Source organism: Prinia subflava, chromosome 10, assembly GCF_021018805.1.
Source record: "Prinia subflava isolate CZ2003 ecotype Zambia chromosome 10, Cam_Psub_1.2, whole genome shotgun sequence".
Classification (NCBI taxonomy): domain Eukaryota; kingdom Metazoa; phylum Chordata; class Aves; order Passeriformes; family Cisticolidae; genus Prinia; species Prinia subflava.
Window position 1 is genome coordinate 8,467,617 of NC_086256.1, and position 25,704 is coordinate 8,493,320.

Here is a 25,704-nt window from a genome sequence, read left to right on the forward strand (position 1 = left end):
TTACTCTGAAATCTGCAGCCACACAGTGCAATGATTGCAGTCTCTAGGCATCAACATCTCGCACTTCCCAGCAAAATTGGCATCTCCACGGATGTTTGAAATCCTTATGGAAATGATACTATATCACAAATGAGCCAGGGAGCAGTACCTCAGAGGAGTCCATCTACTGTTTTTTTGCTTTTTAACACAAACTCTAAATTTATCAATTTATGTATTTTAATTTATTCTACTCAAATGAGAGCCAAAATGTCACCCAAACTGAGAATAACCTTATAAAATGCCAGTCTGAGTTAATATGGAAATGAGCTATTGCAACCATCTCCACAAATGAATCCACCTTCTTGCTCAGCCTTACAGTGGGAAATACCACTGACAGGTGTCTCTTCCTGAGCCTTTTTAACACCTGTGAAGTAAATCAGAACTTTACTTTGTAAAACTGAAAGACTGGACTCATCTGCAAGCTCCAAAGCAAGGTTTCTGCTACTATTTTTTTTTTTCTCTTGGAGCTGTTGTACAAAGCAGATGCCTTGTGTCTCCGCTGAGAAGAAAACCTGATTGTTTTTCCAATCAAATATATTTTCTAGCAATATAACGAACCTAAAAAGTGATAAAACTGACAAATTAAAAGCCTAATTCAATCGTAGTTATTAAAAAGTATTTGAGTGGCATGTTTGTCTTTTCTCCTCTGCTTTTACACTGTTCCCTCTCTTCTGTAGCTGTATTGGACACAAAGGGAACATATGATTCACTCCTAATGTAAAAAGAGAGATCAGTTGTGGGGAGGTAAGGAATTAGCTGGAAGAAAATAGGCTGCATCTAAATTATTCAAGGAAGAGTAGAAAAAATGCAGAAGGACTTTGATTATCCCGAGGGGGACAGGAGCAAGTGTGGGTGTGAATACAGAGCTGCTGCTCAGGAGGTTTTCAGCACCACCTTCTCGGAGTCCCTTGGACACCTTGTCCAACAGCAGGGTTTCCATGCTGTGCCTCCCTAGCTTTATCCAAGCCCTTGGTTGTTGTTACTTTACGTTTCTTTTCCGTTCTTAGTCTGTCCTGCCTGAGGGCACGCCTGGGTTACTGAACATGAGGTGTTTAAGGAAAAACGGGACGTGGCACTGGGTTGACACAGCGTGTTCGGTCATTGGTGGGACTCGAGGATCTTCGGTTCTCCAACCGAAGTGATTCTGTGATCTGGTCATGGGGGAGGGAGAGGACTGCAAGCAGCCAGCCGAGCCTGGGGAGCCGGGCCCGCTCCGCTGCTGTTCCGCCATTGAAGTTCCCCCATTGACGTTCCCCGCTCCGTCCCCTCACAGGAGCCGCGGCCCCGCCCCGGGCGCGCTCCCGCGCGGGGTGCTGAGGGGCGGTGCCGCGCGCAGGCGCGCTCCCGCCGCTCCTCACGCGCAGGGGGCGGGCGGTGCCGCCCCGCCGAGGAGGGAGCGCGGCCGCCATGGAGGTGAGGGCAGGGGGGCTGCGACCGCGGGGCTTCCCGGCTCGGCTGGCTGAGGGGAGGAGAGGGAGGGGAGTGCCCAGGGGCTCGGTCCGTGACCACAGGAGCTCCTGCGGCTCGTCCGGGAGTGCGGCGGGCAGAGCGCTGGGACGCCGGGAGCGGCGGCAGCCCCGGCTGCCCGGGGACGGCTGGAAGGTGCCTCAGCTCCGGTCGGCAGCTTTGGGTCTGGGGGCCCTCCCCAAGGAATGCGGGAGTTTCCTCGTGTCTGGAGCTGGAAATTTGTTCCCCGAAGGTTTAGAGTGCTTTGTTTCATACATAGCGCGTTTTTCAATAAAGCGTGGTTAGTCTGTACACTCCTACGGCAGCTGCTTTCTATTGAGGACATTGCTGGAGTGGGAAAAGAGCAGGCAAAGACGAATGAACCCAGCTCCTTAGTGTGACCACGAGAAATGTTTTAGTTTCTGTGATTTTCCTCTGGCATAAAACGAGAGTTGTGAAACCCGAGAAACACTGAAAATCTGTCTAATGTGTACTTCGTGGCATTAGTTTGAGCAGGGTGACCTTCCGAGGCAGGAGAAGCAGCGGGACAGTCCTGGATGACAGCTCGGCTGCTGGCATCAGCAGGACTTGTGATAGCCAAAAATCAGCCCATTCCCTGACACCAGTGGCACTTGTCTGTGAAGTGTCAGACTTGTTGAGAAATAAGCCACTGTCTTTTTTTTTTTTTCCCGCATTTACATTTACATTTCCCGCATGACTGCTTCTAAAAGCCTCTCTCATACAATGTTACGACTCACAATTGGCTTGGGAAGGTTGGTGTGCATTCTGATAACTTCAAAGAACTATCGTTTGCCTTTTTTTCTTTTTACTTAAACAGGGCTCTTCTTCATGCCTCCCAGGTGCTGGGTGAAAGCAACACCAAACACTCCTGCAGAGCTGAACCTCTCGCTTCAGTTCTAAAGGTGTTTTGTATTGGCAGCCTTCCAGGTAAAGTGGGTGCCTTGTGCATTTGAACCATTCTTGGTTCTTTAAATGTCTTGTTCAGCCAAAATGCTTCTATGACATCATTTCATCGTACCAGTACTTTTCAAAAAAAGTATTTACTGCTGTGAGGAATTTCCTCCTTCCTTCTAGGACCTTCCTGGTAACAAATGTTAGAACACTGGAACAAATCTTATGTGACATCAAATGTGACAATGCAGCGGAGTTTAATGACGTAATTTTAGAGTTGAAAGTACAAAGAAGGGAAAACAAAGAAAAATCAGCCTTCAAAGTTTAGAAAAATATTAAATTAGATTAGCTTCTCCGAACAGGGCTGCTTGCTGATGTATGTTGTGTAGCCTTTTTTTCCAGCAACAAGTGTGATTATCTGATTGATCATTTGTAGAGTGTGGAGCAAGAGCAGGAAATGTTTATCTTGTATCTGCATGAAATGAAAAGTTGTTTTCTAGGAAGTCTTTCTCTTTTGTTTACAACAGCAGGGGAGCTGAGGGGGATTAGAGGAGCTACTTGGTGATGCAAAGGCAGACTTCTGAGAGTTGTTCATGCCATCAGATGTAGAAGAGAGTAAACAGCTTGCTGTTTAGTAAGGGGCCCTCAAAACCTACTTACATTGGGTATCTCCTTAATTTAAAAGTGCTCTAAGGGCTGGAGAACCTTTAAGTAGGTGAGTCAACACACTATTGCTAAGAGTTTTCTCATTTAGAATGTGTGTGATGGAGTTTAAAATAACTTTGCTGCTAAGTTCTTACTGCCCAGTGATGGTAAGTCTTAAATATGAACTATCTGCCAGTGGTCAGTGGCATTAAATATTCTGTTTGTTCTGCTGGATGTGGAAAGACAGAGGGTGTTTTGTAGTGCAATAACCAGTGTGTGTGCCATGTTGCTCTGACAGGGCTCACCATTCACAACTATTTGTTAGCCCTGTGAAATACACCCTAGTATATCCTCCCATCCATGTGGCTGCCTTGGAGACACGTTGTCCTTGAACAAGAAATTAAAAAGATTACAGTGTTTTTAAGCCACCTTCAGTCTAATTTGTTCTCTCTACTTGTTACGTCTTAGCTGGAGGACACTTGTCTTGTTTGCCTTTGTCTTTCCAGTGGGGATGATAACAGTTCTTTTGTTGTCATTCTGAATGATAATTAATGCTTTTAAAGAAGTGCATGTGTGCCTGGGGAAACACAGGCTGATTTCAGGAGGTCTCGTGTCTGCAGCATGTGTGTCAAAATATGCTGTTCCTCCAGCACGAGCGGGAAAGGAGGCTGTGTGCTCTCCTCTCCATTATGGTTCTCCCTGCTTCCCCTGCTGTAATTCTGCTGAAGTAAGAAATTGGGGTGGGAGGAATCTATCTGAAATAACTTGATGTGCTATCCTGAAAAGTGAGATCCACCCATTGCTGGAGGGTTTGACTGGGATCCTCAGAAAACCCCCACTTAGTTTGCAAGGGAAGTGTTAGCTGAGGGGACCAAAAAGTTCCTTTGCAAATTGCGCAAGCAGGGGATAATGTGACACCGATCTTCTGAAAGTGACAGAGGGAATGGCAGGGAGAAGCATGGACGTAAATGAAAGGTTGCTGTAACCTTTTCCCCAGCGTGAAGGGTTTCAGGCAGGTGGTGTCAGCTGTGACACTCTGTGAGCTGTTACAGTAATGTCTGATAAGGCTGGATCAATAATTTTTGTCAGACTTGCTCTTTCATGAAATTGGATTGCTTGGGCTTCCTGTGAACTTTTGCGTGTTCATTTGAAAATGTTAATGCTCTTGTATATTATTAAGAAGATGTTGGAATGTTTTTAAGTTCGTCTCCCTTCGTGGATAACTCAGATTAAATGAAACTAAAAGTTGTATTGAAGGTGGAATGAGAAGGTAACTCCGCCAGCTAAGAATGAATTGTGGCAAACTAGTGCAAAAATCACTTTGAAGAGTATTCACTTCTCTACAATTTGAAATTAATATACTTCATACAGAATGAGTATAAAATAATCTCTCTGATTTGACACAGGACTATCATTCATTATTGCACATTCTTCCTCTTCAAATTGTATCTCTCTTGATGTGTAACATTATAAACACAATTAATGGCTACGTAGTTGCTTTATAAAGGCAGCTTGGGTTGTTCTGAGCTTCCTGCAACTGGATGGTTTTTGTAGAATCAGCACCTGCTGACAGTGTCCAGTTTCATTATGAGCCACATCTACAGGAACCAGTGTTGATGGAGAAGGGAGGGTCCAGGAACAATGTGAGACGCTCAGCTGAGAGGAAAACTGGACTGAAGTCTGTTTCCATTTTGTTGCAGTGAAATTGTAGGGCTGTGCTTTTGCTGTGTGTTTGTGTGAAGCCCAGCACAACAGGTCCTTGCAATGTCTTTAGGCTCTGGGCACTACCTAAATGTGTGGAAAAACATTTCCATGATTTCTGAGTGGGAATATGATGGTGTTTCTTTTCATTTCCAGAACAACTTGGCTCAAGAAAGACCCAGTTTTGGAGCAGGTGGTGGACTCTGCTTTCTTCCACTGTGTTCAAACACACAAACAAGGTATTTTCTTCTTAATAGAAAAAGGCATCTCTTCTGTGTTCTCCAAGTGCTTCCTGTTACACACATGTGCTTGTTCTCCAAATACACTCTTCCTTGCTTTGGGAGGCAGATTAGAATGAGAAGGGAGTTAGGTCTGGGTGGGGGATTTTGGCATGTTCATATGTGGAGTGTTAGGAAGTCAGATGAAAGACGACTTAAGGCCTGAATGAAGTGAAACTCGTGGTAATTGTTCCCTTTCGTCTTCTCTTGGCTTTGTTTGCAAGTTTTCTTTAAAGTAAAAGAGAAAGGCTTTTCCCACACAGGCTCTGAATAATGTGTGTGTTAAATATTGCCTCAATGCTGAGTTACAGTGATGGTAATAATATTCAGGGGCTTCAACAAAACCATAGCTAAGACAGAAAGCTGCTCTCATTTTACATACAGTGTGGATTTTACTGGTAACATTACTCTGTGAGTAGTAATCCTAACCTGACTGGAGAAGGACAGATGAGAATTTGAAGACACTCATCCTGGACCTGATGTGTCCACGGGCCATTTCCCTCCAGAGCAGTTCATGCTGAACTCTGTGTCTGGCAGGCTGAGCCACCTCAGAACCCTCAGTGTCCCTGTCACCAGAAGCACTCCTGCAGTATGCAGGACACCTCAGCATTGCTTGGATGCTTGAGGCACGCTGTCCTTCAGTGTCAGCAGAAACTCTTGTGGTTGTACAGTTGCAGGAAAAAAAATTGTTTAAAAGCTTTAAAAACCTTTGAAGAGTTTGGCTGGACTGAAGGTGTTTTCCTGTAGTACCAGCTGTTACTTAAGTACTGGTTCACTATAACAAAGTGAGTAATGAGAGTGAAGCTGTGATACCTTTAAAGGATAAGCTGTGTTGACAGCAGTGAGCTAAGCAATGATGTGAAATAGCAGACCAGAGCAGTAATAAGAATCTGATGCAGCAAACATTTGATGCTTTAATATGATGGCAAATTTAGTCAAGACTATAGGTTAAAAATGTCAACTTTTCAGCAATTTGGTTTCTATATACATGACTAGTGAACTTCCTGTTTTCAGGGAAGCAATTCTCTGTAATTTAGGAATTGAGTCAGTCTAAAGGGAATTGAAATAATGTAGTGAGTTAATAAACAGCTGACTGTAAATATCAGAGCCAGCTGGTAGAGTGCAGGAGCTGGTTGTGAAGCTGGTTATGTCAGCTGTAGTAAGAGACAGGATTCACATTCTGGAGTTTTTGCCGATTTTTAGTCTGTTTCAAGCTCTGAAACTGTGATATTTGAAATGGAATAGAACCTGTCTGGCTATGACGTGTAGAAGGTCAGGTCATTAAAGTTACTTTTTTGACACCTTCTGGAAATCAAGCACCACCTTCAAGCAGAGCAGCCCTATCTTTGAGCAGCTTCATGTGTGTCATTTCAGTCCTAGTTCTGAATAACTCCTGAGGCAGGTTGAATTGAAAAAGAGGAGAGCTGCAATTAGCTGCCAAAGGCTCACCTTCTCTTTATGTTAAAATTTGAAGCTGTGTGTGTGTCAGTTTGAGTTAAAAGGAAGCTGTTTCTTCAGAATTTGGTAAAATGTGCTTTATATTTCTGTATTTAAGAAGTCACATATAACATCCATCATGATGGTTTCTGAACATAGTCTGCCTAAGACTTGAAAATGAGGATTTACTGTTGTTTTGAGGCTTTGAGTGATATATGTTTAAGTGTTTCACTAAGTTGTTAAGGAGAAAGGACTTTCAAAATAACACTTGTCCTAGATTTTCAGACTCGTGGGTTTTAAGTGACACTCACAGTAGCTATTACTGACAGATCAGAACAAGAAAAATGTAATGGAGCATAGAAGAAGTATTTTGTGTGTTGGTAGGTTGTTGTGGAATGTTTTCTGCCTTGAAGCTTCTCCCATGTTTTGAGTACTTTACAAACAGTGAAAGGCAGAAAAACTGCTCTTCACAATCTCTGTAAAAAGAGAATTGATACAAGTTTTTGGGACTTGCTCTTTCATCACCAGTGTTCTCATAATTACACTATTTCTATTGATTTAGCCTTTTCTGTAGTACAAGATAGTAAAAGATAATTTAGTAAGAATTCCTCCTGGCTGTAAAATGTCTTAGCTACTTAGCTACTGTTTTGAGGACTTTCGGCTGACATTTTAAACTGTTGAGGCAAACTCAGCTGGATGTGACTGGTGTGAAGTGCTTCTGCCTAGAACCTCAGTGTGGAATCATTTAACCTTTTTGGATATAGGTTAGCTCTACAAATATGGCAGTGTTTTTATTTAAGCCTTCAATAACAGAATGCAGGTGCTTTTTTTTGCCATATTATCTTGCATCAATAAATTGTTATCTCTGACTAAGCTCTTGTAGTATCTGCAGCAATGTAGGAAAAAAATCTAAATGCCATAAACATTTCTTGTTTTGGAGCATAAATTACCCACTGATCTGTGGTTTAGAAGGTACATTATGGTTCTGTGAGAAATTATTTTCCTTATGGCCTTTTGGTAGCATCAACTGGCCTAGATTGCTCCTGTGATACCTTAACCTGTGTTTGCTTTGTTTCACTGAGTGGTTTGAAACTTCCCCACACCTTCCTGCTGTTTTGGAGGCTCATTTTCTTGAGCTGATTTGAAAAAATCTCTTTGCAAAACAGTAGAATAGCTCAGAGAAGAGTGCCCTTGTGAGGCTGCAAGTGCTGTCTGCTGTCATCACGTGTTCTGTTGTGGGTTATTTCTGTGCTTTGCCTTACTGTGCATGAGATAAGGATTCAGTATAGATGCATTATTGTTCCCTCCTGTTTTTACATTTATTTAACATCCCCCCAACTGTTAATTGGCACCCAAATTGCCTTTTTAGGTTTCCTCTTATATTTGAAAAAGAGGTGGCAGCCTGTGATGAAGAGAAGCAGAGGAACTTTTGGACAGATAAGAACATAAACAAGAGCATGTGCATTTTCTCCTAAAGTAACTGATTGTTAAAGTCACCTCTCTGTTCTGCCACACAGAGATGGTCAGCAGTCAGCCTGTCCCCATAGCAGACAGTGGGAAAAGGAAAAAGAAAAAAAGAACCAGAGCCACAGATCAGGTCCCTGGGAAGTTTGAAGGTTGGTGACAATTTAAAAGCTTTTAATTGTTACAATCTGCTTTGCTTCTTCTGTTTTTCTGTTTCCTTAGCTAAACACTTCATTTTTTGGCAGGAACAGTGCTGATATAAAAATGTTTTGATTGAATAGACGTATGCACAAATACTGTGAAGGTTTGTAAGTGAAATATAGTTCAGTGAGAAAACTAAGCAGTGTAAAACTTCTTAGTGGGCAAGTAGCAATGGAAGGTGCATTTCAAATAAAGATGGTAGTAGTATTCTAGGTTTAAATGTTCAAGTTTGTTATACTTAAAACACCATCTCTGCAAGTAGATAATGTATGGTAGGCATTTTCTGAGCAAAGAGTTAATTGTTTTCCACCTGAAGAAAATGTTTCTGAATTTTACATGAAGACAGGGAAGGTGGCTGAAATCCTAGAGATTGCTGAGATATAAAACATTTCTAGTGTGAACAAAAGTGTAATTTTGATGCTGTAATAAAGCTTACTTCCATTTTTTCTGGAACTTGCAAGAGAGAAGTGTAGTTAAGACTGGCATGTCTGCTTTAATACTACATAAATTTGAGGGGTGCTTATCAGATAAAGAGCTTGTCTTGATGTTATTCATTAAAATAACTTTCACTTTCAAAACTCAGTTTGATGGATGTGTCCTTTCTTCTGGATTTCTTTGGCAGACTTGTACAAGCTGACTTCTGAGCTGCTTGGTGAGGGAGCATATGCCAAAGTTCAGGGTGCTGTCAGTCTCCAAACTGGGAAAGAATATGCAGTGAAAGTAAGTAGAGAGTAAAAGCAGCATCACTTCTGTCTGTGATGTGTCTTCTTCCTCTGAATATCTCTGAAAACCTGCAATAGACTGGGTAATAACAAATCCTTCTAGGAAACGTTTGATGCTTGAAATGCGCTTGTTTTATAACTGTTGAGAAAACCTGTCACCGTAAGTGTTGTGCCAGAGTGAACTGGTGTATCAGCTGCAGGTGGAAATCACAAACAGTAAATCACTGTGATGGGTGGATCTCAGGGCAAGCTTTCCTCTCTTTGGTTGTAGTCTACCTTTATCTCTTATGAAAGAAGAGGTTGAGTCATTGTACAGCATGGCCTCCCAAATAGTGCAAGTTTTTGGGTGCTGCTCCAAGTTCAGAGAGCATCAGGTGCTGCCAGTGTTCATGTAAAGCTGTCTTTATTTTTTGATGGAGGCCAATCTTCTTTCTGTAACATCACTGTAAAGTGTTAGGGCTCATTTACTAGTTCGTTATTATCCTGAGTCCCCCATTTAATTACAAACACAAATAACAGCAATAAGGAAGCTTTATGTTTGATTCTATTCAAAAACAGGCACTACATTTTAAGGCCTTAAAATGTAGTTCTGTAGATGCTGAAATTTTGTCTGTACTTTGTAAAATTGTTGAAGTTGAAAGGTTGCAATAAACAAAGCTCTGCATTAGGAGTTGGATGTGATCAGATACAGAGAGCTGTGTAGTACTGGTAAATGGTTGCCTGTTCTCCACCAGAGAACTCAGGCTGCAGAAATAAGAAACCAGTCCTGGATACAGATGGTGGTGGTGTTTTGGTAATGTTATGAGCTTTCACTTTATGCAGCAATCATTCTGCATAATCATGCAGCAATCATAGGCTCAGCCTCTGTGGAAAGCCTTGTTCTTGTCCCCTTTCAACCTGAAGACAGTGTGAAGGAAGGTGACTTCTGATGGCTTTGAGATTGAATGTATGTTTTCTTCAGGTTATGTATTGGTTCTCCATAAAGTTTACACTAAGAACTTAACTCTCATTTTGTGGTGAATTTGGTAGTTGTTGCTTAAATGCCTCTAATGACAAATCTCTTCTTTTTGACTGTTCAGTGTCTGATGTGACTCAAATCTATTTTTGGTAGAACTCAAGAGGATATCCTGTTCTGCATATTGCAAAGTTAAAATGTTGTAAGAAAAAGCTTGTGGTAGCTGGTCACTGGCTGTGTAACATATGGATTTAGTTCCTTTTTTCTCTTCCTGCCCTAATTTCTCTTGTCCTCTGAATGCCTTCCAGAGCTCTGCTGACACTGCTGTGCTCTGTAAACAAATGCCAGATGAGAAATTGAACAAACAAACAAAGGTGGAGTGTTTTTCTCCAGTGGGTATGCCCTAGATTCAAACCTTGGAGCAGTTACCTAATTCCAGATCTACATGCATAGTTCCTGCAGTAATTTTTCAAATATGAGTTCTTAAAGTTCTTTTTCACAGATCATTGAAAAAAATGCTGGGCACAGTCGGAGTCGTGTTTTTCGTGAAATAGAAACTCTGTACCAGTGTCAGGGTAACAAGTAAGTATAGTCTGGTCTTTGTTTATTTGAAGTGTTTTGATAAATTGTTTTCAAATTTTTATGTGTGACAAGGTTAGAAGCTTTGCAGTAGCCTCCTTGAAACCACTTGAAATTTAGACTTGATATATTCAGAGCGAGAATTTCCCCTTCTTCACCTGTGAAATTTAGGGGAATTATTTACAGATTATTAGTTACATAACTCAATTAGCAGCCAGGTCAATGTAGCTTGATTGTGCTTCAATGATCCATGGCTTTTGTTCAGATGAGAAATTAACATTTTGACACTCTCCTCTGTGATTTCACCATCACCAAAAGCTGACATGATACCAGCTGCTGTGGAAAGGAAATCTTACCATTCCTTTCCCTCCTGTGTGGTGTGTCCTCCTCGTGTCATCCTTCCTATTTTGCACTGGAACTCTTAGATCAGCAAAAAGCTAACGTAGGTCTCATTTGGATCTGTGCTGGCTTCATGTAGCTACAGGATGAAGCAGCTGTAAAGCTGCTGCTCTTGTCTGAAGAGGAAGAAAAGCTGTGGAGGCACTGGCAGCATGCTCTGGGAGCTCTGTGATGGGTTTGAGCTAGTTCTGAAGCTACTTTTAGATGTCTCTGTTAATGTAGAATGTATATACAACAGATAGTATAAATATTGCAATTGTGCAGCCTATATTCAATTTTTCAAACAAATATTTACAACATACAGAAATAATTTTAAAACCAACTTGTTTACCAAACTCTTGGGCTTATGTTGTGTTGTATAGGAGCAAACCATGTCTTTCTTCTTTTGTGAGGTTAAGAGTAAATGGTCATCCAGTATACAACTGATGAAGAACTCAAGCTCACATGACCACATGCAAGATTTCTGGGGCTGGGTGTACCATTAAATGTTAAAAATTCTGACTTACACATTTGACATTCTCAAAGCAACCTGGGATATTTGTGCTGCAAAGAATTTACATGAGCTAAACAGGAGTTAGTCTAAAAATGGCAATCAAGGAGCTGGATTTAATATCTTTTTGACAGATGCCTGTCTCTCTTGAGCCCTATGTGTTTTGCTTTGTGATTTCCAGAGAGAAAGAATGCCAGTTTAATAATTTTATCTTTATTTGTGCCTTCAGCACAAATGCAGTGTTTTAAATTATTAAATACGACCTACTACCAGTTATCTTCCTGTCAATTGAGCAGTAGCAGAGCTCTCACAATCCTGTCTATGGTGTTTGGCCTGTTTCCCATGCTGAAATTTCAGTGTGAGTTGGAAATGTGGTTTTCATGCCACAGGCAACCAAAGCAACTTATTGAACTAGAATTTATATTTTTGATTACTTCTGGCACTTCCTAGTTAGCCACGCTGAAATTCTTAATTGCTGTGCGTACACTCTGTGCTTGTTTCTTTTAATTCCCTTCTTTTTTGTTTCTTTTTTTAAAGGAACATTTTGGAGCTAATAGAATTTTTTGAAGATGACACAAGATACTACCTGGTCTTTGAGAAGCTGCGAGGAGGTACTGTGCAGAAACTCTGCCTTTGCTCATTGAATCATTTCTGCTCCTATTTGCCTCTGTTTTAAAGTAGAAATTGAAGAACTTACTTTAAATGCTTGATAATTTCAAGACAAGAAGTAGAGGAAGTATTATACACTGCTTGAAGCATGGTTATTCTTGAGTGTTGATGGGTTTGGTCATGCATTTGCAGTGCCTTTCTGTGGCTGAGTGATGGGAATGTCAGCTCCATCAAAGTGGCAGGTTTGAAATACAGTCAGTAGGTGACAGTACCTTCAGGCCAGGGGAGACACTCAGGATGTCAGGTGTTGTGTGATCCTAGTGCAGCATCTGTATACTCTGGGAGAATTTCCCCTTGATGTAGGATTTACTTCATTTCCTGGAACTCTGTTATGAAAATCATCTTGCCTGTGCCTGGGGTTGCTGCTGCTGAGAGCCAGTTGTGCTTGTGGGTGTTTGAGAGCCCACCAAAGTGAACCTGAGTGGTCACTGGGCTCCAGCACTTCCCACTCACCTGGGGAATAAGAAAGCTGCAGAAAGCACTTTGTGGACTGTCTCAGGTTTGTCTGCATGGAGTATAATTACAGTACACACTAATTGCATGGCTGTGCAAAACCAGGAGTTAATGTGGCCAACCCTTCAAAGGAAAACTCAGCTTCTGGAGTATCCTGCCCAAAGAACATCATCTATGGTCTCTGGTCAAGAAGGTTTCCAAGAGCAAACTGTATATCCAAGAAATAAAAATTCTTTCTGCATAGATGCAGAACTATTTTTGAAGGAGATGGATGTATATATTTCTTGAGCAAAACCTTTTGTTTACCTTTTCTCAAAATTGCTGCATCTTTTTATTGTGTTTTCCCATAACACTTTGTCTTAATGCACAGATGTCTCTGAGAAATTAGCTGTAATAGGGCTTGATTGAGATGAATCTGCATTTGTCTTTTTTTTTTCATCTCCCCATTCTTCCATTAGTTAACCCTCTTCTTTGTGAGTCTGGATTGTCTGTGTACCTGCATGGCTGCTGAGAGGATAATAATGCTACTCCTTCCCTCTTAGCTACTGCTTTTTACCAGCTCTGCTAGGGCTGAGGCTATCTTTCTCTTAAAAAAAACACAGTATTTGAAGTGGTTTGAGGACAAAGAATGGGAACAAGGGTCAGATCTGATGCACTGCAGATTCTGATGTGAGTGGCAAGGCTGGCAGGAATGAGAACATAAATCTTCAATGCAAGCTTTACTTCAGTAACTCCAGTCTCAGAGGTTGCTGTTACAGTGTTGGAGCATAATTTGAGCTTTCTATTTTCAACTTTGCCTTCTAGTAGCTGTGGTAACTGAAGGAGCTCTACACCTGTGTTCTGTTTTCAGCTCACTGTGATGTCCAGAGTCCCTTTAGTATCCTTGTCTGAATATTTTATAATTGACTGAGTTAAAACTAACTGATTAGATTGAGCTTGCATGATTTAAGAGTTATTTCTTCATTTTTTTTCCTCCTCTGAAATGCATTTTGAGAGGTGCTATATGATGCTTTCTCTCTGATGAGTACTGGAGGGGTAGGAGTGCCCTGCTATTCTTTCTTCATGAGAATTCTCTATGTGGGCTGAATATAAAGTCAGCAAAGTATGTTTTTATTGATATAATTCTTATCTGAGAGAGTTTGAACATCAGCTCTATTCAGAAAGGTCATTTCAGATAAACCTGCTGAGTGAGATGAGCACTGTATTGTTCCTGCAAAGTGTGGGCTCTTTTCCACAGGGCTGGAAACACTGAAGAACTGTTACTGCTTCCTAAAGGTACAAAGAATAACTACACCAGGAGACCCCTTTGAACTTTGTGCTCTCAAGAATTCTGTAGCAAACTAGCTGTTGTTTTTTGGCAAGGGAAAATGTCTGAGTTTGAAATCTCATACCCTGGGCCTTCCTCCACCCACCTGCCACAGCACGGCTGTGCGTATCTGAGCAGTCCTTTCTCCATCTCTCTTCTCTTTGAACATCCTTTCTCTTCCCTCTCTGAATGCTCACTGTGGAGGAGTGGCAGTAGCATTGGTGGTATTAGAATAGGAATTACCCAGTAGATTTCCTTCCACGTCTAGAACTGAAGAACAAAAGTGAAATCACTTGAGAGAGAAAATGTTGAGTGTACTGGGGCTAGTAACAAATGGCATTTACTTCTTGAATTTCTTTGCTTGATTGCTTTTACAAATACATCTCTCTGAATAAGAAAACAGAAGTCAATAGTAAGGCCAGTTAGGGAGCTGGGATCTCTGTGGACTACGTGGGGTTTTTAAGACATTTTTAATCTTTTGAGAGGTTTGATTAAATTCACTTTAAGAAAATGAGGAATCAAACCTCCCTTTATTCTTTGTTAAAGGGATACCAGTGAGACTCTGCCTGCAAGCTACCAGCCTGTCAGTATATTTTAATTTAGAGGTCTTTTGTCAGATTCTATGTCCCTGGGCAAATTTTGCCTCAAGTCAGTGCAGAAGCCTTGCCTGGATGTCTGTGGGAAATTTGATGTGTATTTAAAGGTCAAATCTCTTTTTACTTTGATGGTGTTGAGGTATAAAACATGTATCCTTGACTTTCAGTGCACGTTTTCAATGGTGACATTCTAGAAAATGAGAGTTTGGGTATGACCACCCATGACCTGGGTTAGGTTGGGCTTTGCTGAAGTGTTTGTGTATCTCCCTAGCTGATGTTTGAGTTTTACTGGTACTATTGGCAAATCTCTGCTCTATCAGTGTGTGGAAAACAGACCAGTCATGTCCTGGGGCAGTGATTGCCTCTCATGCTGTGCTTAAACTAGACAGCTGCACTGTTTGAAAATTATGTTCTAGCACACTTAAGTGGTGAAGCTGCCCAGTTGGGGCTTTTCTTCTTAGTCATTCCCCTCTTTGCTCCACAGAAGTTGCCTGCTGTGAAAGGCTGCTATAAAGTGTGAAAATGAGGTTATGGATTCATGATACTTGGAACTAGTTCAGCATTCATACTGAGGTTTTCCCTTTCACCTGTTCCCCTGACAGGTTCAATCCTGGCCCACATACAAAAGAGGAAGCACTTCAATGAACGAGAAGCAAGCAAAGTGGTGAGAGACATTGCCTCTGCTCTGGACTTTCTTCATACAAAAGGTGAGAGAAGGCTGCCTCCATCTTTACTAGTTAATACTGTACACCTAGGTTATAAAGCACATTTATCTCTAAGTAGCCAGCTTTTGCTAGTGTTTCCATTTACAGCAATGCCAGATGACTTAAGCTGTTTTCCTCTATGATATTATTTTCACATTGTAGCATTTTAAGTAACTGGGAGTGTTAAAATGGTAAAGGCTTTTCAAGATGCAAACTTGAATCAGCATCCAGAGAGAGTTAACATTAGGGTTGAGTCTGTTCCTGTTACACAAGCCACCATATAAAGGTTACTCAAAAGGGATCTAATAAAATTTTAATTTCCTCGTCTTTCAGGTCAACAGAGTTACATCAGGTTACTTTTTTATAATTACTCAGAATTTGTGCTGGTCACAAGGCCTGTTGGTTTGTAGTAGCTTTTGGCCCCCACATTTAGACTCTCACTGTTAAACTGAGACCTAAGTGAACCATAGTCTTTATTTGAAGGTGTCCTCAATTCCTTTGGAATTTGCTCAGATTTAAAGCAGTTATGTTTGTAGAGATTGTTTTTATGTTAGTGTTTTTCTCTGATTCTTTGACTTTTGAATACTTTGGTTTAAATTCAGAAATTTCTGTACATTATTCCAGAGTATATTATTGGCCTGAATGTGATGGATACTTTGGAAATCTTTGCTAAGTTGTGATTATCTGGCCTTGCAGTTTCAGTTAGTGTTACAGTGACTAGCTCTGAATAGAATGGCACCTCATTGGAGACTGTTTATGGGTTGTTTATTTTGATATATTTTTTCTTTTCCTTTTTGCCATTCTGATTAGCCTGGTAGGTCTCAGCAGATTTGCATTTGCTGCCTGAATTGCTTAGTACTGGCCCTGGTTCAATGAATGTTTAGTTGTAGTCTGTACTCTTAAGTCACAGGACTGTTTATATGCTGAGCTGGAATCACAGCACTGGTACCTCAACAAGTTGAACCCATTAAAAAGAAAATTTTAGCAATGCATAAGCATAAAAGGGGCAAACCTGAGGAAGGTGAATCTTGTCACATGGTGTGACTGTTAAAGAAGTTAATTTGAATTTGAAACCAAACTTACTTAGGTCCAAGGGTTTTGGTAATCACCACAGGCTGTCTATGTGATAATTCATTGTTAAACCTTCAGAGCAGGTGCTTCTTGAATACCTGCATTTAGAAGATTTTGTCTTTGAGATATGGGACATATAAGAAATAGGAAACTTAGTCTGGATATGTGGAAAAATTATTTTTTAATGTGCAGGACTGTAGTGGGTTTCTCAACAGCTGAAAGTCCTCGTATCCCATTCAAGAGGTTTAACATAACTGAGCTAATACCTTTCTGTAGTTCTGCCTTAGCTTTTAGTTTTAATTCCCCTTTTCCCAAACAAGAGGATAGTGATTGATTAAAATAGCTGTAGAGCAGCAATCTGCTTCCTTGTTGTTTGCTGTGAACTGGGACAGTGGGGACATGGCTTGCAGAATCAGCTACATCCCCTTTTCATTTTATTGTTCTCTTTATGGTTCTTCCGTGTGACATTAAAATAATTAGTAAGTAGGATACAGAGCACTAAAGTAAACAGGAAATTAAAGCAGTTTTATTGCACAGCTTAATGGTGAAGTCCTATAGCTAAATGCTTTTAAAAAAATTGAATGAGGACAACTAATTCTTTTGCCAGGAGTAGTTTAAAACTCAGCTGGATGATAATCCTGCCTTACACCCACTTGGGATGTGTGTGCTTTATTGCTAATAATCTGCTGGGGGGGTGTTTAAAGGCAGTTGTTTTCTCAGTGCTCTGTGCAACTGCAAAATCAAATGTTACATAATCAGACATTTGAATTCACACAATAACACAAAAAGGTACTGTTGGCTTTCCCATTGTGAGCCAAGCCAACTGTTGGGAGTTTGGTCAGCCTTGTTGTAAATGTCAGCACAGGCCACCCTTCTGGGTTCATTGTGCCATCTTTTGTGCCAAAGCCACAAGCCATACTGTGTCAGCATGAACACTGATTCCTTTAGATTGGGGCTGTTATATCTTCAGCCACGCCTTGTGGAGTGTGCTGAAGAAACTACATTAAAAGCTCCCTTGCCTAGAGTTTGGTGGAATTTTCCTTCTTGTACTCTGAAGTAATAGCAGGTGTCCTTGGAGTGTAAGTTTCTAAATCAAGATTGGGCTGCAGTTAAATTACAGCCAAGTTGCTCATTTGATTTGATCTTTTTAGCTCTCATTTTCTACCTTCCAATTTGGTTTGATCATATTAAACAGAGAACTTCCAGAAATTGTGGTTTTAGGCATTTGAAGAACTTCTTTAACAACAGAGAACCACCTGGCATGTGGATTACACAGATAACTTTGTGCTTCCCTGGTAGGTTTGCGTATTCTGATAGGAATCAAATGAAGAAGCCCTTTGATTATTTTCCTTTAGCTTTTCCTCTGCATCTCTAACTGAACCTTTAATTTTTCATTTGCTTCAACGCTAAGTATGTACCTCAAAGAAGTATTTTCATCTGGGAACTTGGGATTATTTTGTACAGGAGAGCTCCTCAAGTACTGTCTGTGCTGATAGGAGTTCAGCAAGCCAGTTGATCCATCTGGAAACAAAAAGTTTACTCTAAAAGGCACAAAAATAATTCCATTAAACTGTATAAAGAATTAAACTTTCCTACAAGTCAGTCATCTCAATAAGCTGGTTTTGAGGAACATAATTAATTTGGGCTAACAAAAAGTTCTGATGTGAGCAGGTTCTTATTTGCTTGACAGACTCTCCTGTACAGTTAAGGAGGATAAAGGTACCCCAGGATGCAACAGTGACTTTTAACAGTTGCACTTCATAATTAAATTATTATATTTAAGAGGGGCAGGAGTGTGTAGCAGGCTCAGACCTAGAATATTTCCCAGGCCACCTTCTAATAAAGAGAAGTTATGAGAAATAAAACAGGGGAGTATCCTTTCTAATGAACATTTGTACTCTCTGTTTAGGTATTGCTCACAGGGATCTGAAGCCTGAAAACATCCTGTGTGAATCTCCAGAAAAGGTGCTGCTCTGGTCTCTTAACTTTCCGAACTATTTTTTAAACTTGGTTCCCAAAAACTGTCCTTGTGTTTTTTCTCTTCTTGAAAACTTTTGAACCCATTACTGAACTTCAACCAGATTTAACAGAACTGAAGCTTAAAAGAGACTAAATTATTTTTTGAGCTGTGAAAATGTAAACAATTTGCCTTAGAGAGGGATGACAATGACACCCTAGTGCCTCATCTTTTTTGAGCCATTACCCAGACAGACAAGCAGCATATAGAGGCCACATTATATGACCAGTTTTTAAAGTGCCCTGATGTGTACTGGCACTTGCCTAAACAAATGAAAAATAATCTAGCAGGACCAGGTGCTGGGTGCAGCTGGGGCAGGGCAGGTGAATGCAAGGAGTGGAAGGTGACTGTAAGAGACGGGGTCTCACTAGGGACTTGTGTTCTGTCCTGGGGTTTTCTACTTCACATATATACATATTCATATATTTTGAATTAATACCAGTCTTCCTGACCTCTTATTTTTTTAGATATCACCAGTAAAAATATGTGACTTTGATCTTGGCAGTGGGGTGAAGCTGAACAGTGCATGTACTCCCATAACTACTCCTGAATTAACAACACCGGTGAGAGACCTAGTGTGACTTTGTGCTTTTATTGTTCTACTGTAAACCAATTTTTCTTATCTCCAGAGAAGACCTTCCAAAGAGCTCACTGCCACTCTACCCAGTGCTGGACAGTTCATTTCAAGCAAGTGTATGTGTGATAAATACTGTCTCTCTTTCCCAGTCACAGGACAAATACACAAAAGCACAGGAGCTCACAGTGTTAATTCTCCTTTTGGCTGGTGTGTGACACATTAGTCCTGCTTATCTCTTGAACAATCAAATGGGGAAACTTTTTGTGCCCATTTTTTGTGTGCCTATGGACAGACTTTGAACCTTAATTTTGTGTTCCTTTCCTCATGTTTTAGTTCTGTAGCCAAGCCAATGAGCTAAGGAGAATGCAGGTTCTCTAATCAGTGTGTGGCTTTATAATACACATTAGTTTGAAAAACTACAGTCCTGTGCATTTACCATTTACTGTGAAAGAAAAATCTGACAGCGCTGCAGAAGTCTTACAAAAATCTATTCCCCTGATACACTTGTATGATAACTAATGGATAAGATTTAAAAACCTGAAGGATGTAAATTAATATTTTGACCTTGGATTAAAGGTTCACAGCCATGTGGAACAGATTATGGTGCTGCTAAAGAACTCCAGTATTCACTGATGCCTGATTTCTGCTTTTACACCAAGCCACTTGGTATAAAGAGTGGAAAATGATAAACCTGAGTCTTCTTTTGATGTGACCCTCCCTTTGAAAACTTGCTTGAATTTGGTTTCTTAGTGTGGCTCAGCAGAATACATGGCACCTGAAGTGGTGGAAGTCTTCATGGAGGAGGCCACGTTCTATGACAAGAGATGTGACCTGTGGAGCCTGGGGGTGATTCTGTACATCATGCTCAGTGGTTACCCCCCTTTCGTGGGCAACTGTGGCACAGACTGTGGCTGGGACAGAGGAGAAGTCTGCAGAGTTTGCCAGGTGAGTTTGCATTTCCTGGGTGTGTGGGGAGTGCAGAGCTCTCCCCTGAGCTCTGGGTGTAGGACCTGCTGTAATATCAGCAGTGGAGAGCTGTGCCTGATGCTGGCAGGGAGCTGGGAGGATGAGGTGTCACTGAGAAGTGAGGGTGGCAATATAGAAGTTGAGAGATACCGGTTTCTAAATTAAGGTTGGGCAACTGCCTCTCCTTTCCCCTGTTGTGAGATCTCAGAGCTTCTCCTCACCCTCTTCCCCGCTCTGGAATCCTCCCTTGATCTGGTTTATGGTAGTCACTGCAATTCCTCAAATAAAAGCTGAGCCCTGAGTGTTGGCATGCAGGGCCTGAATTTATTTTCTAAAAACAGAGTATTTTAGCTGCCCTCTTAGGGGTGGGGGGAAGTGTTTTCAGCAGACAGTGTACTGTGTCCATCTCAGGCTGCACTGAGCCACTCTGTGGAGCTGCCTGTCCCTCTCCAGTGACTGCAAAAGGAGACTGGATGGTTTCAGTTGTTGTCCTCCCCATTAGGTGGATAAAAGTGAGTGGGAGCTCTCACCTGAGAAATGTTCTGATTGCAGTGTTTTTCAATGGAATAATTTTTCCTTTACTAGAACAAGCTTTTTGAAAGCATTCAGGAAGGCAAATATGAATTTCCTGACAAGGACTGGTCACATATTTCCTCTGAGGCCAAAGATCTCATCTCAAGGCTGCTGGTTTGTGATGCCAAAGAACGACTTAGTGCTGCTCAAGTTTTGCAACATTCATGGGTTCAAGGAGTACGTATCTCCCTTTCTATTAAGAGTTATTCTTCTTCCAAAATGACAAACAAACTGTTCCCTGTCTCTGAACCTTTTATTAGAGTCCTTGTGTGCTTCAGTGCTTGTATCTTGATTAATTAAATGATACACGGTGGCTTTCTTTTTTCTGCGTGGTAAATATTTGGATGAATATGTCAGCCTTTAAGTGTTTGTTTTGTTTAATTATTGCTTTGTGTATTTCAAATGGCTTTCTTGTGAATAGCAAGCACTGCAGTACACAAATTACTATGCTAATACAGTAATGCAGAATCCTGGTAAATACGGTTATAAAAGAACAGCAGTGTCCTCTTTTGTGTCAGTTCCTAGTTCAGGAAAGAAGGAATAGACCTTCTGGAGAGCTTCCAAAGCTCTAGTCTTATACCTGCCAGCTGTGAAATCTTCTGAGGGGAGACAGATTATGAAATATGCTTTGCAAACAGTGATTTGTAAGCCCACAGTGAATTAGTTTATTTGCAATATAGTTGTAAAGATTTGGGGGAATCACTTGGTTTTTGTCACTCCTGAGAAAGTTTGGTTCCCAGCTGCTAATATGTAACTAATTTCTCCTAACTGCTTCTTCTAGCAGGCTCCTGAAAGGGGATTGCCCACCCCTCAAGTCCTTCAAAGGTAGGGTTTATTTTCTAAACATCTGTAAACTTGGCCAAAAATAATTACTGAAAGAATGGGTGGGAGAGAGGAGTTGACAAATTAGGAGGTAACATCCCTGGCTGAGGATGGAGCTTCATGTCCCACACTAATTTTGTTAAGAACATCAGAAATATTAAAACGCTGAATTTTCTTTATGATCTAATCTTGCTTGTTTGTGGGAAAAGCATTAGAGGGAATTCCTGCAGTGCAGTGTTAATCTTAGGCAGGGAATAATGATGGGTTTTTTCAGCTTGCTGCCCAGGAGGAGGAGAAAAAGGCATAAAGGCGTGTGTTACCCAAAGAGACTGCTTTCTGATGGGTGAATAATCACCATAAACACAGACTTGGATCTGACTTTCGTTGTAGTTGGTGGCACTCACAATATCCATTTACTGCAAGCAGGGCAAGCCTCATTGGAGGTGATTTGATGGGAGATTCTGTACACCAGAGAGCCTGAGTCACACAGCTCTTTCTGTCTCTGTGTGCTGCTGGTGATTTCAGGTGGTTCTCCCATCAGAAATGCATTTCCTGAATTTACAGGTGCAGTTATAGTAGGACTGCAGTTCTCTGGAGAAGGACAGCAGAATGGCCCCATATACCCATCCTTTGAGAACAGGCAGAAGTTAAGGGTGATATCTCAAGTGGCTTCCTGGGTTTATAATCAGAAGTCCTTGGCAGATGGAGAACTGTGGCTGTTTCCAAAATCCCAGAGTGTTTTTGTCATGTATTGCTGGTCCTCTGAGTGAGGATAAATGCAAATATTAACTGCTCATTTTGCCTGCTGTCTGAAGGATTCGGTAGAAGAAATAAACACGCCTGGAAAGAGACACTCTGCTGTGAGGGCAAGTGGGTGAAGTGCCTGTGTTGAAACTGCTTCCTCCTTTTCTTTCCCCGGCCAGGAACAGCAGCACGAAGGACCTGACCCTGTTCGCTGCCGAGGCCATAGCCCTGAACCGGCAGCTGTCCCAGCACGAGAGCGAGCTGAGCGCGGAGCAGGACAGCACCGCCCACACCGTGTGCTCCATGAAACTGTCCCCTCCCTCCAAATCCCGCCTGGCCCGGCGCAGGGCCATGGCACACGCCACCAAAACCAGCGACTTCCAGCCGCTTCCCCATAAAGCCTTCTAAAGTTCTTCCCTGCTGTGTGGGGAGCAGGAACAGTCTGTGTTTTTATGTGGATTTTCAGCGCTGATAAAAGCTGCTCTGCTTCTGACACTTTGATTAGGAGCTTGCTCTTGTGATGTGACTTGTAACTTTAAGGGGACAGCTTTTTATGGGAATGTTTTTTGCCTGTCAGATTTAGTGCATTAAGATAATTCAACTGATTTTTTTTTTTAACTGCAGAAGATGAGTTTGCTGCAGTATTATATGAGGCGATAAATCACTAGGTTTCCCTCATTTTCTTCTTAAGAGAGCACAGTTTAAAATGCAAACTTGAAAGCATCAGGAAAAACCTACACTTTGCCTAGCAGAGCATCAGGCCTCTCCCTGCCAATGGCTGCCCTCCTCGATGGCACATTTTGAAGGTGCTGCTGTTACTGCCAGCAGCAGGGACTGTTCTCAACCAACAGCACCCTCCTCTCTTTCTGTAGATTCAGGAATGGAGATGACTGGGTGGATCTCTGTCTCCATTACATTCATTGGGCTTAAATGGAATGAGGATGGTACTGTGAAGGTACAAGGATTGCTCATAGTTCTAGAGATGGAGAGAACTTCTGGGTAGCTTTTTTATGTTGTTGACAATTGGTGTGTCAGCATGTGGGGTGAAAACTGGGAGAGGTGGGGGTTTTATCTGGCATATCTTTGCCCTTAACTATAATGTACTCCATACCATCTTTTTTAATTTTCTGGAGCCTGATGTCCATTATGTCCCCTTGCAACAGTTACATTCTTAAATCTGATAACTGCAGTGTAACAGACTGTTTATGTAACAGTTTATATTTACCGCTAGGTAGGCTTTTAATACTAATATGGGGTTTTATTAATGCTATCTTCAGCCAAACCTTCCTTTCTGTAAAATTGTATTTCTTCATGGCCTTTTGTGTGTCCAACCTGGAGTTCCTAATGTGAACTTTGGTGTGTGAATAATTTAGAAATGCCACAAGCAGAGGAACAACTGTACAAAAATGGTGCTGCAGCTGTAGAATTCTGCCTCCTGCAGTAATCTCAGGTTGGGTGTCTAGATTTTTGCTTCCACTTTCAATACTGTGGTGCAACAGAGCCAAGAATAATTTGGAAGGGTTTTGGCTGAAAAGCTGAAGATTTTAAGTGACCAAAGGGAGGTCCATGGAGAAGGACACAGATGTTGAGCACTTTCAGAAACATAAGCTGTGAAAATTGGGCCACTGAGATGCCCATGATGCACCTTAACTTGTCAGCCCTTTCTGAAACCTTTTGCCAGGGCTTTGTGTGCAGGGGGGGAGCAGGAGGCCCCCAGGTGCCAGCACAAAACTCTCCCAAGCAGAGTGAGAAGGGATAATGTAGCAGATGCAACAAGCACTTGGAAGTTGAAAGGTCAAAGTTGAATGTCTTTGCATGGCCTATTCAGAGTGGTTTTACATTATCAGTAATATCAGTGCATACAGCTATTTTTATAAAACATGCTGTATTTTGTGACTAATATTAAAGTTGTTATTTAAAATTTTTATACGTCGTGCCAGCTGATGAATAATGAAATGTATTTTGCTTTTTTAATTAAAATGCCCTAAGTTATGTATTTAACACATTTGGCAGTTCTTTGTGGTTTTTTTCCTCTTTATTTTTGGTGACACAGAAAAGAGAATTACTTCTTTGTGTGACACTGGATTTAAGACAGTTGAAGTCTCTGAGGACTAGGCATATCTCCCACTTCTATTGATTTATTTTATTTATCAGTCTGTGATCTCAGATTTCTTTTTGGGAACTGAGAAAAGCGCCCCAAGCAGGGAAGAGGTGTTAACTCAAACCAATTGTTTTGCTCTCGTGTGTAGTCCAGTTCTGAGTGCCTCTTGCAGAGTCATTTTTTAGTTTCTTTGGAGGTCTGTGGCTCTTGGGTGGGGAAGGTTGTTTTCCCAGAGGCGTGGGATGCAGCACTCCCCAGTGCTCTCTGCAGCTCATGCCTTGGGTGAAATCTGAGCAGAACAGGAATCCCAAACCAGGTGCCAGGCCCTTTATTTGTACTTGCCTTTATTTCAGAGGAGATGCTTTTAGTTGAACTGTGCTTTAAAGTGATCTTCCCTTTTCCTCCTGGACAACAGAGGTAGCAGAGAGCACAGGAGCCCTTTTGGCAGGGGTACAGGAGTGATGGTTCAGTGGGGCAGGTCTTGGATCTTTCTTTGCCCCAAAAGGAGAAGTCAGATTCAGCTGATGATCCAAGAGGTGCTTGTTTCCTTCTGATCTTTACCTTTCACTGAGAGTTCAGCTTTCTTCAGGTGAGTTATCCTCAGAGGGCCTCATTTAGAGGGCCTTCACAATGCTCTTTTCATGTCAGGGAGGACGAGGTTCTTGCTTCTGGGTGGAAGGTCACTAAAGCAGGGACTCTGTGATCTGTGCTTTTGAGGTAGTGCTGGATCTGCTTGTGTTGCCTGTGAATCTCTTGTTTGGCAGCCTGTGGAACATGAATACTTCATCTCTGAATCCCAGTGCCTCCCCTTTGGGAAGGGCTGAATCCGTCATGTTTTTCCAGTTATGTATGATAAACTATACCAGGCAGCTTGGATGGGCTCCCTAGCTTCTGGAAAATGATGGAAAAGTGTCTTCTTGGTGAGGAAACCAGGTTGGGAAGGCACAAGGTGACTTTCAAGAATTCAAAAAGATAGTCTGACCAGCAAGGAGAGCATCAGAGCAGCTAAGATGATCTTTAATCTTGATTAGGCAACCCACAAGAAAATTTTGCTTTCCATTCCCATGGTTTTTCTGGGAGGTAAGTGAGCAAACTGAGGGAGAGCCTATGGGGAAATAATTTCAAACAAATAGCAACCAAGCAGCTTTAGTCTCAAAGCAGTCCCCTTGGGAAGCAGTGACACAGGATGTTCTGTAGGATTTTGCTGACCTTTATATGCAATATTTCACAAAGTGCACTCAGCCTTGTGCTTACCAGTGTGCTTTCTGCATTGCTGGTTGCATAAAAGGAGGCTCCCATATTTCATTGTGTGGCTTTTTTTCTGCTCTCTCTTCCTTCCCCACATGTTTATTGAATCCTTCATCAGGGATGCAAAGATGCCTTTGTTATTTGGAGGGCTGTGGGTGGGCTGGCTTACAAGGTAGCTTTGTTAATTTTCTAAACTAGTCATTTTCTTCAGGCCACTCCAGTGGCAGCAACAGGCTTCAAATTTGGCTTCCATGGAAACATACTGCCATGGTAACTGAAAGGCTTCCCTCCTTCCCTCCTTCCCTCCTTCCCTCCTTCCCTCCTTCCCTCCTTCCCTCCTTCCCTCCTTCCCTCCTTCCCTCCTTCCCTCCTTCCCTCCTTCCCTCCTTCCCTCCTTCCCTCCTTCCCTCCTTCCCTCCTTCCCTCCTTCCCTCCTTCCCTCCTTCCCTCCTTCCCTGTTTAGTTAGCCCTGCCAGATTTCATCAGCACTTTTAAAATTCTCCAACCATAGAAAGTCACTTCTCTGGGAAGAACAAAAAAAGTTGTAAAACCAATGGTGCCATTTCATTGCCATTGTTTGGGGAGGAAA

General features: G+C 41.7%; 1 protein-coding gene across 2 annotated transcripts; it reads left to right on the forward strand.

Moving 5' to 3' along the window:
* The first annotated feature begins 1,348 nt into the window (after positions 1–1,348).
* Positions 1,349–23,771, forward strand: MKNK1 (MAPK interacting serine/threonine kinase 1). 2 transcript variants are annotated; one of them, XM_063407143.1, is made up of 14 exons: positions 1,349–1,452; positions 2,324–2,433; positions 4,900–4,982; positions 7,976–8,074; positions 8,746–8,843; positions 10,303–10,382; positions 11,806–11,879; positions 14,895–14,999; positions 17,977–18,032; positions 18,552–18,647; positions 19,412–19,606; positions 20,213–20,377; positions 20,982–21,025; positions 21,946–23,771. In XM_063407143.1, exons 4-14 carry the CDS (start codon positions 7,978–7,980, stop codon positions 22,172–22,174), a joined length of 1,239 nt encoding a protein of 412 aa, XP_063263213.1. In that variant the 5' UTR covers positions 1,349–1,452; positions 2,324–2,433; positions 4,900–4,982; positions 7,976–7,977; the 3' UTR covers positions 22,175–23,771. The 2 variants fall into 2 exon arrangements, with proteins under 2 accessions (XP_063263213.1, XP_063263214.1); XM_063407144.1 differs by having other exon boundaries at positions 20,985–21,025.
* Positions 23,772–25,704: the final 1,933 nt, after the last annotated feature.

What these genes read in the sequence shown, in the direction of transcription:
- MKNK1 (XM_063407143.1), top strand. Translation starts at nt 7,978, where the DNA reads ATGGTCAGCAGTCAGCCTGTCCCCATAGCAGACAGTGGGAAAAGGAAA. An exon ending in GGTCCCTGGGAAGTTTGAAG is followed by an intron (nt 8,075 to 8,745) that starts GTTGGTGACAAT and finishes TTTCTTTGGCAG; the next exon opens with ACTTGTACAAGCTGACTTCT. An exon ending in AAGTCTGCAGAGTTTGCCAG is followed by an intron (nt 19,607 to 20,212) that starts GTGAGTTTGCAT and finishes TTCCTTTACTAG; the next exon opens with AACAAGCTTTTTGAAAGCAT.